The 19231-nt window shown below is 36.4% G+C and overlaps 1 protein-coding gene across 1 annotated transcript in view; it reads left to right on the plus strand.

The window, feature by feature from the left end:
* Positions 1-17: 17 nt before the first annotated feature.
* dlp (glypican dally-like) overlaps positions 18-19231 on the plus strand; it is a 109240-nt gene continuing 90026 nt past the window's right edge. Inside the window, exon 1 of the mRNA XM_076124102.1 lies at positions 18-411. Coding sequence (XP_075980217.1) covers positions 192-411 — 220 coding nt within the window. The 5' untranslated portion in view covers positions 18-191. The remainder of the gene's footprint in view (positions 412-19231) is intronic.

The raw sequence follows: 19231 nt of genomic DNA on the forward strand, positions 1-19231 counted from the left end.
CAGTTTGTCGGCGCAGTCGAGCTGCGACCGTCATGGATCGCAGTTGAGTCGTCGCGCTTCGTCCGTGTTGCGTGCTTAGTACCGCAATTTCTTAAGTTTTTAATAATAAAGTCATTTACGCGTACCTTAATTTATGAACCGTTTATAAAAGTGTATATTGTTTTACACTTAAACATTCAGTCGTCGCGAACATGGCTGTGAAAGAGTGTTGTTGTGATAAACTGTCGCCTAACAAAAAATCGATTTTCGGATTGAGAATGAGGAGCCAAATATTGTATTTACTGTTGGCTTCTTGTTTGTTAGGCGTCGCATCTGCCGGTGACTCTGAGGGAACTTGTGCGAATGTGCAAAGCATCTTTGAAAAGAATGGGATGTCGACGGCGGTAGATTTACAAGCGCAACCAAACTCAGGTGAGAATCACGCGCTATTTCACACCTAAATGTGATAATGATAAACGATAATGCATGATACGTACAATTTGCTTTCTAGTCATAACAAACTGGTGTATTACAATATTGGATAACTGCATTTTAAACGGTGCAGTTATGTGTAGGGTTTACTTTTACCGGCTCAGATGGGGGTTTACTAACTCCTAGTAACATAGAACTAGAACAAATTGAGCTCATGTGTGGAATAAATTACACTGCTTGTGGTTAAGCAGCACTTTACGTAAAAACTCGTAATTATGACGGATAAAACAAAACAATCAGATAATGTTATCAATACGAACACGCAACCTGATAAAGTAAAAGTGTTATAAATTCGGCGAAACCACAGGTTTATTTTATAAGCTTGTTTTATAATTGTCTATTTAAACGTTTCTAATGACTTCCAATACCAGTCATTCAACGTTATCCGCTTAACCGAAGATTACCGGCAAACAATAGTAATGCAAATTACGCGAATTAGCACATAATCACTTTGTCTGTCTTTTAACATGTGATAATAGAAAGAACATGCCTTTGTTTTATTTACAAGAATTGAACCCACGACCCAGCCTTCGTTTTAATAATAATAAAATTTACCTGAGCATACACAAGTCGAGACACGAAACCAACTTTTTTACAGCCGGCTAGCCAAGGAACTTCATATAATGCCACTAAATTACTCGGTTTTGTCGTTAGTATTATGAAGTTAAACATGCAAAATAACCGACAATTACCTAAATTAAATTATGACCGCAAAAAATAGAAAAATTGCATTTATGCGTATTTATCAATAATTATGAGATCACATGCACACGCCTATATTATTAGACTTTACTAAGCAATGTTTAACATTTAGTTGCAGTGCGTAATTATGCATAATCATCACATAATAAATGTAAATGAATAATCGTGACTGCTGCAGGCAATTATGTTATTAACGTTAATGAAGAGACGCGTGCGAATTTGCACATGAATATTAGGAATTAGGCTGTATTACAACGCTCGGCCGGCGTCGGTCAGCCTTCACACGCCTGTGGTCCAGCAAAATAAACATCTTCTAAAACGTAATGGTAGCATGTAGGTGTTGTTGATACAGAGGCGGCGGCGTTGTGAAATGCTTACATTGCGACACACATTATAAAATAGATACTTATTTCTGCGAAGCTTACTTTAAAGCACTGCAATGCAATATTTTGCCCACATTGTGACTAAATAGAGTTCAATTTCGAGTAAATTACGATGTCAATGGCAGAAAACATTTAAAGTTAAAAGCACGGGTTGTAAGTAGGCAGGTAATGGCACACGGAATGAGCGTGGGCGAAGCTGCGGAAGGTTCAAACACGATTTGACATGGTTTTCAGACGTTTATTCGGATTTATGAAAGCTTTACACCCGACGTGCTTACACAAAGCTTCTTTGAACCGAGCGCTTGTTGGTTTTGCCTGATAAGTGTGGTCAATTGATTCATTCAGACAACTACTGGGGATTTAATTAAAATCGTCAAGCCGGCCGAGAACCCGTTACGATCAAAGGATGGCGGTAATACTACCGATTTTAAAGAAATAAGTTACAGAGATGAGAACGCAATCGAGCGATTACATTTCCAAAAATGTTTATGTCTGGACCGGCCTGCCGGCACCATTCAGTCATTACATCCTCCTTTTTTGGTATTCGAAAGCATGTTCATCGCTCGCACTTTTTGGAATAATCGCAGTCGAATTATTCCGTGAAAATTGACAGTCACGGACACGGTATTTGGCACGAGCATTTCTTCAGTGCCTTCCCACGAATGTCGTTAACACGAAACGCTACTGATTTGAACGACCGCGTAATGATTATTGTAACAACACAGGCTTCATGTGGTAAATATTCAGTGAGCGCAAATAATAAGACATTGTTTCATTTAATGAGTTTCCACCACGCACATTGAGAGCTTTTTGCTCCAAAGGCTTTGAAGTACGAGCCATCACAACGGTTGGTGTAAGCTGATACATTATTAATGAACGACTGCGCCACACCCAGCATTACCCGTGAAACTAGTAAAGCCTTACGCCGACCCAATAACGCTAATTGGCGTTTATGCAGTTATAATTGCTACATGAAAACCTAGGCCCTAACAACCGCTGCCTATGCTGACTAATTAAAGATAATCATAATTCGCAACGGCATTATAATTTATACGCAAATGTTATTCGTCGCCGATGGTAATTGAATGGAAGCGGCGAGATCAAGTCGATACCAGTTCTCGCTATTAAGATAGAGTACGTTTTAAGAGCGCAGGTTGACGCCACGTTTCCCAATAAGGCTTACCGTCTGATAGATCGTCCGCCACCGCCGCAGTATCAGGTTATACCAAGTATTTTGCATACCTCGCCGGTTGTTTAGCATGCAATACTCGATCGCCGGGACTCCTAACGGCGACTTGTCGCGACAACTACCGGCATTTGTACACGAAACACGATCTACGTTTCAATATAGATGTTTAAAACCTAAACGGACTTTGTTCGGCGGCAATTTGAATAGCAAATATGATTTATTGCAGCGCACGTTCAGATATTTCGGTTGCCATGCGTCTTTGTGGCCGTACATCATACCGTTGCATATTGCAGACTAAATAAATCACATGATACCGAACACCGGATCATACGTCGATGATTTAAAATAACATGCGAGAGAAATGTGGGGTGACGTCAGGGAATGTTACCTCACCGTGGTTCCAATAAAAAAAGCATAAAAATGTTCTGGGTACACGGGAATCTCGACAAGATTAAGGTCAGTAGCCTCAGATTTCCTTAAATAAATATGCCTTCGACGAACAGAATGTCATAAGGATGGACATCGTTATCATGGGTTGGGGTATCCTGTTTGGTTAGGTACTCACTTTCTAAACTAACCTATCTATCATAGCTGTCATAGGAGTCACAGATAACGAGCATTGACTGCGGGAAATGTACTACGAACTAGCAAGTCCCTAACCTTATATCTACGCATACACTTACATTAAAACACCTTATTATGAATGAAATATTTACCTTTTTCAATATTTCCTAAAAGGTTAAACAATTTACGACCAATTAAGTAGCTCGATATAAATCTAAGTTATTTATGACCGAGGTAAACATAATATTAAGAAGTCGTTAAGTTATCATAAACGTTTTCGTAATTGAATCGTAAATGAAAACAATTCAGTGAGGTTATATTATTTGTATTGTTATTTTCTTTATTACAAAAGGCATTCGAATGGGACAGTCATGACTTTTTCATTTTATTTATATGAAATACAAAATTTCTGGACGGTAACAACAGATCAAAACGATGCTGGAAAAGTAATCAAATTGTTCAATGTCGTTTTCCAACAAAAGCATTCCAATAGTTAGTTGGAAAGCTACCGAGGAACTCTCACCTTTACCGAATGTTTGGAATGACACACAAAATCGTTCAGTGGGTGGACCTGTTGACGACACCGCCACTAACGCCACTGCCGGCAGAGTAAACATGAGCGAAGGTCGACAACCCTGGCTACTCCCGGCTTATTGATTACACTCCAAATGATTACTAATTTATCAGTTCACGCCTCACCGGGAAACTTCGTAAGGAAATTCTTTGATAACTTGTTAAATTCATTACGCAACTTTTGTCTGAGTTAACAATTCAAATTCTGAAGTTACGTGTTTTTGTTTGAAATGGCAAGTAGCTGCTTACCAATAATAAGTGACTGTAAGTGGATGGAATAAATGTATAAATATGAATAATGTAACAGAACCGTAAGACAACGAATTTATGAAATTCAAGAAACACGTTAAGATGCTTAAGGAAAATCTTCCGAATTTCTCAAGTCGATTTCTGTTAAGTCTGACTCAATGATGTGCTAAATGTTTAAGATGATTAGGTACGATTTCAGCGCAAGCAAAACATGTGGCCTTGCTCCAAATTTACTAATACGTTCGTAACATACTTCTCAACGAGCTTTGTTCCCAAATATAAATAAATCTGTTGAAATATTTGTGCTTTGTCAGAATTGCCATAACAATAGTCCTTAAAATCATAATTGCCAGTTAAGAGCTCGAAAAAAACGTAAAAATATTCCCCACTGTCGAATTAGCACATACCTGGAGAAGAAATCCCATTATGCCGACATTATTCGGGCTTTCACAGTGTACCCTTTCAATCAGCTCGGTTGAATGGCGCTCCATCAGTCACAGGGCATGTCAGACCTTTTATGTCGTAACCTCTTATTCTGTAATTAGGCCCATGGAGGGAAACAGGATGCGGCGTTTTTGCACATTCTTATTATTTGTCTGTCTCGTGAGATATTCCCTACCGTTTTGGAATTTTAAGTGGTGGTATCTACATACCGTATCACTACATAGTATAAAACAAAGTCGCCCATTTTGTCTGTAGTCCCTTCGTATGCATAAAACTTTAAAACTACGCAACGGATTTTGATGCGGTTTTCACTAATAGAAAGAGTATTTTCTCCGACAGGTTTTTATATATAATTGAAATACATTGAAACTATATTAGCTGAGTTATAGCGATTTATGTCCAAGAAGTCAGAAAAAAAATCTAATTGAAGATTGCATTTGTGCGTGCGCCGCTTATACCGTTGGATACAAGTAAGAACAATGTATAGCAAAAACATTGGTCTTTATTAGTTCTACAAAAAAGTCCGCGATGACATATATCCAGCTTTTTTATTTAAGTCACAAAAACTACTTTTCTGTATTAAAAAAACATTTAATTCGTTGGGTGATGTTTAACTGGTCATATAACCAATAATACATATATCCCTATCAAAATAAGTAAGTTCATCATCACGAGCATTTAATTTAGATTATTTTTGCAGTTTACAGTGTGTTATTTAGACATATAGTTTAGGAGATATCACGATATTAGTATTGCGGCACGGTACGGGCCGGCCGCGGCGGCGGGGGCAGCGTCCCTATAACGGCCAAATATGTGAAACTGTATTATAAATAAGAACTCTGAACCATGTTTGTTGCAATAAATAATTTTGAATTTGAATTTGAATTTTGATAATATTACTAGGTACAAACATTGTGTTTTATCACTTTCAAAAAAAAGCAAAACAACAAAAAACCCGCTAAATAAATTGATTAAAAAACATTTCTAAAAAACCCCGTATTTCAACCCTTCCATGGGATTTCACAACCCTTATTAATCAGCAAGGGTTTGTTATTACAAAATCAAAACGTTGAATGGCTTTGTTTATATAAAATTATTATAAAACCGTGTTGACTGGAAGTACATAAATCCTCCATACTCCATACTAATATTATAAATGCAAAAGTAACTCTGTCTGTGTCTGCTACTCAATCACGCCTTAACTACCGAACCAATTTGCATGAAATTTGGTATGGAGATATTTTGATACCCGAGAAAGGACATAGGCTATATATCATCACGCTACGACCAAAAGGAGCAGAGTACCAGTAATTAATGTTACAAAAACGGGGAAAAATTTCACCCATTCTCCCTTATAGGACGCAAGCGAAGTTGCGCGGGTCAGCTAGTTCAAAATATATTACTTGAGTCGAGCAAATATTAGTAATGTAATCAGTTACTAATGTTTTAAAGCGTTTATGAGCAATAAGCATGACGAATTAACATTTATCTACATAATTGTAATCAAGACGAAAATCAGAAAGACATGAATAATAATAAAGCGTATGTACATCGTTAAATTCGGCTTGCTTTTGACCGAAACTATGGAGGTCGAATATGACGTAAGCGTACAGAGCACTGCGAATAGCGTGGCCACGTGCTGTTTTATTTATTTTATAGTATTTGCTTATAAACCCGCTCACTTTGCTACTCAATTTGCCTTTGCAACAATATTTGAAGAACTCATTGAATTGCGAAGAGCCGCTTCTTCAATTTTTATTGGATCTTCGCTATGGATAGCAGTAAAGTGATTTTGTTTCTGTAAAAAGGCGCCTGCATTCGGAATCTACAGTTAAGTGCCTCTAGAGACGTTCATGTCGTTCATATTGAATTTCATAGACAAAGAAACAATATACTTATCAATACCTACCTTTAAAATACTTTTTTAGAAGTTTGTATCTTATACTGACGACATCCTATTGCGTATACAATAGAGACCCTCAGTGCGAAAACAGACTTATTAAAAGTATGATGCAATAGATAGGCATGTATGTATAGCTTCGATTCGTTCCTAAATTAATAGTTACTTGCCATCAATTGACCTCCAAAATATTTGCATTATGGTAATAGACAACCTATTGTATTCTATTGAGATTCGAACACAGAAGTTCCTCTTGAAATTCCAGCCGTAAATTAACTTTGTGTTACTTCGTCTATCTGAAACGAATGAAGAGGGAGAGGGACCTTTTCATTAATAAGGAAAAGGCCGATAGCAGCAAATTATTTTTTCCAGTTGGCCGACTAATCACGCTATAAACCTCGATCAAAGAAAAAAGGGTTTCATTTCTTTAATTGGCCCTTTGCTCATTAAAATGCGATACATGTTTAATGGAAAGATAAAAAGCCTCGGTAATTAGCTGTAATCCGGAAAATCGTCATTGTGCGCAACTAAATAAGAGTATGTGGAAGGTTTTTAATTCGCGGCCGGACATTCCACGCGGCGCAGGTGCCGACCTGTCGCCGTTCAACCGGACCGGTCCGCGGCGCGCCGCCCGTGGCACTGGCCTGCCAGCGCGCGCAAAAAATGTGCATTCGATATTTAAAATCGATGTTACCAATCGTTTATTTAAATTGAATTAAATTTTCGATGGTTCGAGAACAATTTTATTATTATTTGGCATGCCATAAAGTTGTTTATGGTATTTTTTTATTTTGTTTTCTTGTCTGACAAGACTTTTAAGACGGATGTTAAGGATTTGAGTCAGAATTTTTTTGTCAAAGTTTAGAATCAAAGTCTTTTAAATATATTATTATGGAGAGATTCAAAGTCTGGTTGACCTATATAACCGAGCAATTAATGTATCTTTAAACTGTAAAGATAAATACCTCTTCGAAGTAAGCGTAATTATGTAAAACTCCTTAAGGAACTGGTTATACCCGAGGCAATAAATTTCTACCTGGAGACTGGGAATAACTGTAAAATAAAGCCATAAATGTGGGACAAGAATCTGAAACCATCTAAAACTAGACTTGCAATGATGGCTGAACCGGTAATAAGGCTTTTGCTTTTAGCGATACAATAATAAAACTACCATATAAAGTACAGATTTTACTTCATTGTGAATGGCAGCAACAGATATGTAAAACCGATTTGCCGAATAAATTATTGAGATTTTATCTTAATTGCACTATCGGGACTCTTCGCGATAAATGCGGATTACATTTAAATAAATACTCTTAGTCGGTATTTCTCAAATGAAATGTTTATTTTTAATTCAAAGTTTGTAACAAATGTCCTATTCATATTCAATCAATTATTTAGTCTGAGTTTTTATACATAGCTTACATCATCTGTGTAATGGTTTTGAAACAAGCTGATACTTGTACAACCTTCCCGGTCTTTTAACTAAAAAAAGGCATCAAAAGTTTAATTTATTAACTAGCTATTAGAAGACATTAGTTTTTAAGATCGTTTTTGTATTTCTCAAAACGAACCTGACTGAAAACATACTTTTTGTTCTTAAGCAATCTTTAGATCATGGGAAGTCTTTGTGTTTGCTTTGTATCGTTATATTTGTAAATAAACTGTTGCTAAGGAGTAAAGAATTCATCTCATGAGCATAAAGTTCGCCATGTTGGCCACATTGACCGCGACATAATTACTACACATGGATGTTACTCAATGTCCATTTATGTGCATGCACAAGTATCGATTACATTCAGCCAAGACCATGTTTATTATCTGTTTTATGTCCAACATTAACTTTCAATTTTCTTTTTATCAAAATGTTAAATGCAATTACGTACCAATAGTAAAATGCGTGTTAAAAAAACATTATTTTTACGTGGTAACATTAGGCAGTTTATTTTTAATTATTCCTTCATAAAAGGTATTAAGGATTAAAATTTATTCCACATCGGGTTGGCTTTTCGGATTATAATTATATTAATTAGGCTCGCTTTCAGATTCAAATTATTTAAATTAAATTTACTTCGGCTGCTATCGCGAACTGTGGCTGTAAGGAAATAAACATTTGCCTACCCTTTCTGGGGTCTCGGATGAATTATAACCCTTAGCTACTCATTCGAAATGTTGAATTTTATCTTACGCCAGTACTGGGTAGGGTAAAACCCCCGGTAGTCGGCCCCCAACCAGTAGTCAGCCTTTACAGGCTTTATATCCATATAATTAGTGTCGAAAATAGTAAAGACCAATAAAATAATCATTAATCGAATCTGTATATTCTTATTGACTAATATGCACAATTACGATTCGATAGCAAGGCAGGTTAACGTGTTACACTCATTCTTATGAACTGCCATCAAAGACATGGCCAAAAACGTCGCCATTGCTATTTTTTTGTTAAGGATTCGTGTTTTAGTTCTTGGCATGTTTTGAATGAATTTGATGTAATATGGAACGAATTGATATTTTATGCTAGTATTTAATAGTTTATCTTCGATAAAATCATGCATTGCAGGCGTTTTATTTGTCTTTTGTATTATAAATTAACGTGGCCGACTATTGGGTTTCCAAATTATGAGGTTGATCCAGTAATCGGCCATGGGTGGCTGACTACTGGTTTTTTTGCAATTCTCATATATGTGGTTGAAATTAACAGGGCGAATAGTTCTCAATTTAACTATTGCGTTGAGCTAAACTCTTCTAAGACAAAAATCGTATTTTACCAGTAGTCGGCCGCATATAAAGTCAGTGAATTTCATGAGGCCGACCATTAGACCTACATATCCCATAGTCGGCCGTCAGTTTTGCTAAGTGAAATTAGGTCTTAAATCCTTTCATTATGGTTCAAATTTGTGGACGGCTATGTTGGCACAAAGCTTAGTTACTTGTTTTCGAATAGTATCATATCAAAAAGACCAAAAGATCTGTATAAAGAGGAATAATTGTCATGTGCTATGGTGGCGATCAAAACTGTTACCAAAATCATGGAAACGAGTCGAGTACTTGGCATTTCACACATTATTATGACACTACAAGTCCGAAATCGTTTAATAGTCTCACAAAAGGCCCGTACCATTAAGCTAGACTAAGTGCACTCCCAAAAACAAATGACTGCCCTAAGAAACTGGTCACGATATGCTGGAATCAGCTTCCAGTTTCACCGGATGCAGCTGAATACCAGTGTTTTACATGGAGCAACTGCCTATATGACCTCCACAACCCAGTTACCTGGGCTATACCACGACTACCATAAGACTGGTTATCAGATTTTCAAGCTTCTGACTAATGGCAACGATTGCCAGAGATCCTTGAATATGCCCGCCGGGACTTTCAATTTACCATGCCTTCCGAAACACGAAGGAACTTTGGGAAATGAGAAAAGAAAGGAATGATACCAGTTACTTCTATCATCTAACTTCCTATCCTACTTCTATCATTTCCTAGCCTACCATTGACTTATGTATCAACACATCAAGAAAGCTAAAATAGTTTTATAGAAGACAGCATCTTTTGTAGAGTGGGGAGAGTTGAGAAACAGAAGGAATAAAGGAACAGAAAATAAACTTTTATCGCTGTGAACCGTGTGAAGAAAAATTGACTAGAAAACATTTAGAAATCAATTACCTAAGTGCTAATAACTATAACTTTAAATCTTGAAAACCCCCGATTTCACAATATATTTTTTTATTTCATACTTTTTATAGGTTGGTGGTTAGGTTAAGCCATTCTAACTTTCCCACCACCAACTTTCTCAGCATGCGAAGCCATTTGAGACCCCGTCCGAGTAAATTTGCAGACATTCGGTTAATCTCCCCACTTTAACCCCCCACAACTTTTAAACGGCTCCACCGATTTTCATCAAACATGTCTAAAAACACTCGCACATAAGTCACCTTTAATTAATAAAAACTAAATTGAAATCACTGCATCCTTTCGGGAGTTATGATGCCATAGACAGACAGACACACAGACAGACACGTCGAACCTTATAACACCCCTCTTCTTGCGTCGGGGGTTAAAAATGAATGGATATATAAATTGTACTGCATGGTATTATTGCAAATGTGCTTTATTTCCTGGAGATTTCAATAAAAATATATTTAAAATAGAATATTTGTATTGAGTAAATAAGAGGCTGACTACAGGGTAAGACATGGCTGACTAGTGGCGACATGGGGCTGACTACTGGTAAAAAGTGCCATATTTTGTTTAATGCGGATTTTTTCCATAATAATCTTATGAATATGATACTTTGTTAATTTTTTCTTAAAGTTTAATAAATTACCTTTCATACAATGACTAATGATTTTACATCTAGTTGTAAATGTTAAAAATGTGGCTAAATCAAATTGACATTTTCACTAAAAGGCTGACTACTGGGTGCTTTACCCTATATACGAGGGTATAAATAGGGAATACATATTTTCTTATTCACCTATTTCGTTAATAATCATTTTTAGGTCGTCAGACCGACCTGAGTCAGGGCGTGAGTGCACTAATTTAACAAAACTTGGGTATCTTTGTATCTATATTCTATCTGATTGCATCTTTAAATAAAAATAATCTTTTGACTAGGTTAATAAAATCAGATACAGTAACATTATTTGACACACTAAGCTATGAATCATAACATCCATGAAAGAGGAACAGGTTTCAATAAAAAATAGGAGAATAACGCACTGCATGCAATTTTTCATCGGGATAGTGTTGCATTGTCTCCCGTTAAACCAAATCGGAAATATCGATTGAATATTCGAGCGCGAACGGGTTCGTGCAGGTCGAGATCGAACATCGAGTTATGACGTGGCGAAAACAAAACGAGTTAGAATCGATTCCGTGCATTCCGACGCTTCACGGATTCTTCGTTGAGAATGTGAGCCCGCGAGATCGTATAATGATTATAATCTCGATTTAGTGGTCGATTCGTCATCGTCTGATTTAGTTAATGGAATAGGCAATAAGCGTGTGAAACGACTAAGATGACTTTACATTGTGACGGACACCGATTTTGTAATAGATGTAGATAATGGACACCTTCATGGTTCGATCACACAAAAAATATACCTGTGACAATTTTATATTGTTTGTCTGATTGAATTACAGGTGAAACGTTTTGAGCCAGAAAACGTAAATATTATGAAGTTTTATGACGAAGATAAAAACCGGCGGAACCTGTCCAGAATTGGAAAGAGTTGATTTTATTGCTAGAATCTATTTATTCTAAATTTGTGGTGCAATTAATTTATCGCCGTGGGTTTATCCAGAGTTGTCTTTTGAAGCTTTCTTTAATGAGTTGAAGACTCGCAAAGTCAGTTACTATCAGCGAAATTAATAAAAACATGACATTTTGGAGAGGTCCTGGACTGAGGAGGATGCAGAGCGCAGTCGCATGGGAGCGGAATGCGGTCCGGCGGGGCAGGGGGCGGCGGGGGGTGCGCGGGGCGGGGGTGGTGCGCGCGCGCAGGTTGCGCGGCCACCGAGCCGGCCTATAAACTGCGCTGGAGTGGTTAACGCGCCCCTTAATTATTATGCCGTGTGAGTGTGGACGATCACCCCGCCGTAAGCGCATAACGCCACTGCGTATTGTTGTAATGGACGCTGCAAATTGCTTTCACCGCTGTGTTAGATGTTTTGTACTACAAAGTATAACAGAAGAAAATACAACATTAACTGAGGCATTTAAAATGGGTGTTAAAAAATAACATTTAACTACATTTTTTTGCAAATCGTTCTCACTATCATGGCGGATTCTTCAATCTTTGCAAAAAAAACGACTCGTCGCCGGAAACTCAAGCAGTAAAATATCTTCAATCTACGATAAAATCTTACATAGTTATTACTTAAAGGATCTACTTTAGTAACAAATTGAATTAGATAAAACATACCGCTGTATTATTTTCTGTGGTCACACACATTTAATCGTATGATGGTGTAATGCAGATTTATTTTATGGACGTTCGGCGACTAGAATCATAAATGGCGGCCTTAGTTCAGCATGAGAACTCTTTGATCATTCGTTGACATTAATTTTGTATTATTTTAGTATCAGTTACGTTTTAAAGCTGATGTTTCCGTCAGATAATTAAATTTGCAGATAAACTTTAAGGTTTTAAAAAAATCTCCACTCAATACTCCACTCGTAGGTAGGTACCTAGATTTGACATTAATTCTTTTTAAATTTTTTACAGATTTCCCATAAATATCAACAACGTCAAAATTACCTACCAGTGAACATAATATATTATGTCCGAAAGAAAAACTCCAATACCGTTCCTTTGGAATGTAACACAGATCCTATTTTAAATACCCCGACAAGATGTAAAACAAAATGTGTCATGATCATCATTTTGCAGTGACTCACGAAGCTATATCTTAATGTTCCGAGCATGACCCACAAGCCGCAAGCAGTTATTTTGTCCCCAGTTGTTTTTTGTTCCACGATTTGTTTTAAAGGGACACGTCATAATAAAAGCTATATTGCGAATATGGAAAGATTATAGTTTCATAAAGGTTAATATTTTTAGCAGCTGACAACACTGTCACATTCTTAACGGCCAGTACAATTTCGCAATTGTATTTCTCTCGAGTCGTAAAGGATTGTAAAATCCATCAATTTATAAATTAATTTATACGTTACAAGTCCAAATAAGGAGTAAACGTTTTTAAGTGCCATATAATGTGACCTACTTAATGAAAACCTACGACACACCCACGGTTAGAAGCCCACGGGCTAAATTTTACGGTGTAACTTTGTCCATTACCACACCATAAAAATTGTTACGGATTATAAAATTATCTCGTAATCTCTGCCTACCCTCATGGGAATAAGGCGGATGTTTTATGTTTATAAGTTCTAAAATTTGCGTATTTATTTGTGTTAAAATAAATGTTATTTATTAAATAATTGTGTAATTAGCATAAAGAAATTGTTTGACATGACACAATGTTTGTTTGTGGTTTTAAGCTTAAATCCATCAATGAATAGGTATTAATCATCGTCTCGGCTTGTAAAAATATATTGTTTTGTAAAGCAATTAAAACTTTTCCTTATACATTGAGAGCATTGTGGAATAGGTCTCTGTTCTTATATTTATATGAAACTTATACAAATAATGATGTCCATTCATTAACTCCTCCATAGAACAAGTCACTCGTGTTATTTTCAAAGGTAGACTTGTACATTAGTCATGTTTACAAGAATTTCAACGTAATATTTAAGTCCATTTTAGAATGAAGACAACGACGTTGGTGGTTTGTTTTCTTACTCCACAATAAATCAAACATGTAAACTAAAACAATTATAGGTTTGTTTTCGTTTACGTTTCCGGTTTGACAGACACATGTGATCGTTTAAAAAGTTAGTGAAAGAGGGTATAGGCATCACGCCGCGTTATGAATGAACCGGACCCCCGGAGCACCGCGACGAGGGGGGCGGGGACCCGCTATCGGAATTCCAAAAACTCGAGTGGGCGATGCCGATGCGCTTGCGCATAAAAAACTAGTCGATCCGACACAATAGCGCGAGGGGTCGCCGTCGTGTCGACCTGCGACTGTTTCACAAAACCACATAAAACTAATAATATTTATGTACGATATCTCCATGTTGTAAATAACAGATTTACTCGCTTACACGAAACGGAAATGTGGGTTTAAGTTATTCAAATCGCTTCTGACATGTCACATTGGAAGGTTGATGGGCTCGTAAGCAATACGTGTAATTCGTTGTGATATTTGGAAATAAAAAGTTCCTAAAGATCGGGAACAGATTGTCGGTTCATTGCACCGGAGTATGCTTGAAAAAATGTCCACGTTCGTGCAATACATTAAAAGTAAGGGGTAGATGTCCGTGCAGAGAACACCGGTTTACGTATAAGGCGAGGTACGTTGCACGGCTAGTTAAAATAACAGAATAATGAGACTTCTGTTTGGTTAACATGACAAAGGCTGGTCGAGGAATGTTGTTCATCTCGCCGGCGCCCGCCGCGATACAAATCCCTAGTTTTCCATTCGATCTGGTGTCAGGTCACGTACATAGTTTAAGCTGTGGCTTGCTTACTAACTATAGTTAAAAGGGATTAGTGATGCGACTGTTTAACGCTAGGACTGAGATAAGGTGAGAGTCGCCACGTATTGCGGTAACGACCCGCTCAATGTGTCGTTTCTATGGACCATTTTCCTTTTAAGCAACGATTAGATTTAATTCTTGTTTTGCATAAATGTTAACAGTGACTTTTGGACGCAACAATAAATATAGTATTATCTATAATTTTTATTTTTACACAGGAAATCAATATCAATAATACTCTTCCTGATAAGGTAATCGAACGAAGTATGACGATCATGACAACTGGACAAAGAAAATTGTCTAATCTTCAATTAATACCGGCAATACTAAATATTTTTACATTCTTATCTGAAAAGCGTAAATGTATGTTTGTCTGTCAAGCACGGAAAACACACAGCCAATTCTGAAGTCCAGGCCTAAATTTGACCTGACTAACGCCAGTCACGAAATAAGAAGCATATTCAAGTTTATTTTTTGTTCATGAATGAGACAGCTTCTTAAACAAATTTCTGAGACATCAGATATTTTGCTCTCTTTTCTCAACACAACATAAAAAGTTGGGAAATTCTGAAGGTTTTTGACATCAGTGCCTTGACCTTAGTATAAGGTACTTAATCTACCTTACTTTTATGTGTTAAGAACCTCCCACACAAAGACACATGTTACAACATATGACACATAATAAACAGACTAATACGACTAATACGACTACCGTATCGGGTTAAAGTTTACGGAAGCTAATTTTTAATAGTCAGTAGTCTGGTATGTGATTACTTGTTGTGAATAACATTACCATAGTATGTGCTTTTATAATGGTTGTAAATTATTATTTATAACCTCTTTGTAAGTGATTCTATGTAAATAAGTTTAAAACTTAAATGTCCCATTGCTGTGTGCGATAGCTGGATTCTCTACTACTATCGCCTACCGACAACCGGCTGGCTATCGAGAAATTTTACACGAAAATCTGTTAAGCGTCTCTACCGGCAGTACATTTTAAATGTCAAACTCTCGATACAAATAATTTTTATTGTCTCTCGTCAGTACAAACTACAGAATTCCGCTACGGCTCTCCTTTTGTAATAGAGGCGAGAATTTTTGCCTAGTAAGGTGCAGGTTGGGAACTTTGCGTTCCTTCGATTTATTAAAGAATTTTTAAGCATGCAAGGGTCGATCACGAAGTTTTCCTTCACAGTTAGAAAAAATGGGAATTATTTCTAATACATAAAACTGTTTGTAAAAGTATTTGTTGTAAAAACGCTAACGAAAGCCAGTAGTCGGTCGTCCTTTTCAGGATATAAGCTGTATCGGCGCGATGCCTATCAGTAATGCAATCGTTTCAGCATTTTCGCACTAAAGGCATTACAGAGCTATTTTTTATGTCGAAGAGTATCAATATTATAAAAGTAATATTAGAGTAGATTGCATGTCATTGTATAAAGTCCAGACTTACAGCGTTTCCACAGACTCGTGTAAGACAGCCATGACGGCTGTCTTTTTGCGGTTTCGAAATAAATCATAGCTTAAAATAGTATAAAGAATAATAAATGAGTAATAATATGCTTTTCAATTGTTGACAAATATAATTATTGTATTCTTTTCCTTAACTAAAAATGAGGTCATTTATTTTGTTCAAATTTTTAACGTACTTAAATTAATTCAAAGATATTTGTTTACGTCTCTGTTTTGTTAAAAAGGATCCATCAAAACTAAGGGCACTCAGATTCTGGTCAAACCATCAACGCTTCAAAATCCTTAATTTTCTAGTTCCCACAAAGTTCATTCCATCATATCTTAAGACGAGTATAAACTTGCATATCAGATAAACTCCGTTGCACACCAGCTAAGATTTACGACCGGTTTTATCGCGAACTTTTCTACTTTTTCATACATTCTCACATATTTGTGAATGAGACGAGGTGACCAGACAACTTGTGAGTCACGCGATAAGCCTCAAGCCCAAATATTAAGTCGAAATTGCACCGTCTGTGAAAACACGTTCTAACACTTAACCCGTGAACTGAGATCGGAGATTCTACATATTTATGAGTATTCATTGAAATTAAACTAGTTTTCTTGTTGAATGTGTTTCGTAGAATTTTGAGTGTTTGAATTGCCGAGATTAAAGAATCGGTAACAGATTTATTTGCCTTTATCAGTTTTGATAGTCGCTAAACAAATTGAACATAGGACACCTTTCATTGTTCACTTAGGATTCAAGAAACTTATTATTCTCCTACCTTAAAAACTTTTACCACGTAAAAGAAAGTAACTTAAGAGAAATGGGGCTCTAGAACACATCACAATTTCAAGGCTTTGCCAAAACTTAGGCTTATATTTATAGACGCACCTGTTGCTGTATGAGACGACCGTTTCCAATGCCCTATCCAATGTATATCGTTACTTCGCCTTCTAAAACCTATTCATGGGTTGCAGATCCTACCAAAATCAGTTAAAGATAGACCATTTTGCCGTAATAATCTAAGATAGCAATCTATCTGTAATCTTTGACAAAACCGTACCGCTTATCTAAATAAAGCAGAACAACTTTCCGCGCTACATTTTAGCCCCACTTAATAACACGCCATTAAAAATTAATTCCAAAAATTGCCGAAATTCCCCATAGTCTTTTTATTCCGTTCCCCTGGCAGTATAGTCAGTTCTCGTGTGAAAAACAACACGAGACGTCGTGGACTCGTGGGCCTGAGGATCGGGGGCCAACACGGACCATAAAGCTTACCTGCCCTGTAGAAACTAGATAATATCTTGGCGGTCAAAGGCGCCGCTCAGACACTTCCTCACAAAACACAAAGGAAAATACACCTTAGTATTATAACTATAGGGTTGGTTTTTCAAGTTGTAGTGGAAATATGTAACGGTGTGGAATTACAACACTTTTGTCAGATTGTAACCTTTTGTCGTTATGTATAAACATTAGCAAGAATCGTAGTGCTTATGACGTCAGTGCTGACATGTAGATTTTTGTGTTTACGTCTTTGTTTCATTTTCTTTGTTGTTTATTAGCTGATCAATATCGCATTTTCCCTATAATTAGCTGCTATAATGATGTATACCTTGCTAACTTTTGCCATGCATATTTTTTCTACCTAAAACTCGGTTTTACTTAGGGTTCAGGATGTCCTTATAAATAGTGAACTGCACATATACAATAACTTTATTCAATGTTGTTTCTTACTTCTCTAGTCACTTGAATTAGCTATAACAAGAGTAAAACGTTTTATACATCAGCGACAACTAAATCTCCAAATACTTCAAATTATAAATACACTTTATAATTTTCTACAGCTTCAAAAAAGAAGCAAGTGTTCTGTAAGAAATGAATGTAAGCATTAACATCAGTACCATTATTCAAACTTCTAAAACAAGCATTTAACTTTGTTCTTACAAATGTTAGTTATAAAAATTCTTTTGGGAATACCTTTATCCTTCGAATGAGTCTAATAAAGCTTGTGGAATGTGGACTGTGTATCAATTAAACTAAACGTTAGACAGGGTTGCCAGGTGAAAATATACCTCACGTATAAGGGTGATTATAGGATAAAGTTGAATTTTTAACGTTGGCAATTTGTGTCGTATTTTTTTTAATAAATAACAGCTGATAATTGTTCCATAAAAAGACTATTATTCTTTGAAATATTAGTGTTTTTTTGTGGCCGTAATTGAACACTTAGCAATTGATTTAGGTACATTGACCTCAGTGTAATATCATTAAATAATTAATGGTTTGCTAATTATATTTGTTTTAGCGGTTTTCTTTGTGGTTCGTGATTCCGGAAATATTTTATTTATTGAACGCCAGTCATCGTTTTTAATTAGGTTTAAACAATTGTCGAAGATACTTCGATACTTTTTGCTACCGATTTTAATTACCTACAGAGTTCTTTGTCATATAAACCAACTATCATCTGAAAGCTTTCATTATTTTACGTCCAGGAATTTATACTAATTACAATTATGTATCATACAAACATAGGAAGAAGTAAGATATTTTTAAATCCATATCTGGCAACCCAAAGATAAACGAAACGGGTTGTAGCCAGTATAAATAAACTGCAGCTGCGTTTAGAAATTAAGAGAAATGTTTGGTGAAAGAATTACATTAGTTAGGTGCGCGTTACTGAACGATATTCTATTGCTTTTTTAATGGCACTGTTAATTTCGTTCAGCCTGTGTTTGCGTTCCGTTTTAATTTGTTTCGCAGATGGAAATATGACTATTTATAAAACCATAACGATAAATAACAGTAATTATAACAAATTGCGTGCCGGAGAGTTCTTAAAAACAATTCTCGGAGGAATACAAAGTCCTTAACCCGCATTTGGTCATTGAGTACGGTGGATTCAGGCCTCAACCTTCACTCACTAGATGAGACTATAATACCCTATATATATATATTCGCTTAGCCTTTGTTCCAAACTATGTTGGAGTCGGCTTCCAGTCTTACCGGATGCAGCTGGATACCAGTGTTTTACATGGAGCGACTGCCTATCTGACCTCCACAACCCAGTTACTTGGGTATTAACACGATACCCTTCGGTAAGACTGGTTGTCAGACTTTCAAGCTTTCTGACTACTGTTAACGACTGTCAAAGATCTTCGAAAATGACAGCCGGGACCCACAATTT

The sequence above is a fragment of the Anticarsia gemmatalis genome, chromosome 2 (assembly GCF_050436995.1).
Source record: "Anticarsia gemmatalis isolate Benzon Research Colony breed Stoneville strain chromosome 2, ilAntGemm2 primary, whole genome shotgun sequence".
NCBI lineage: Eukaryota > Metazoa > Arthropoda > Insecta > Lepidoptera > Erebidae > Anticarsia > Anticarsia gemmatalis.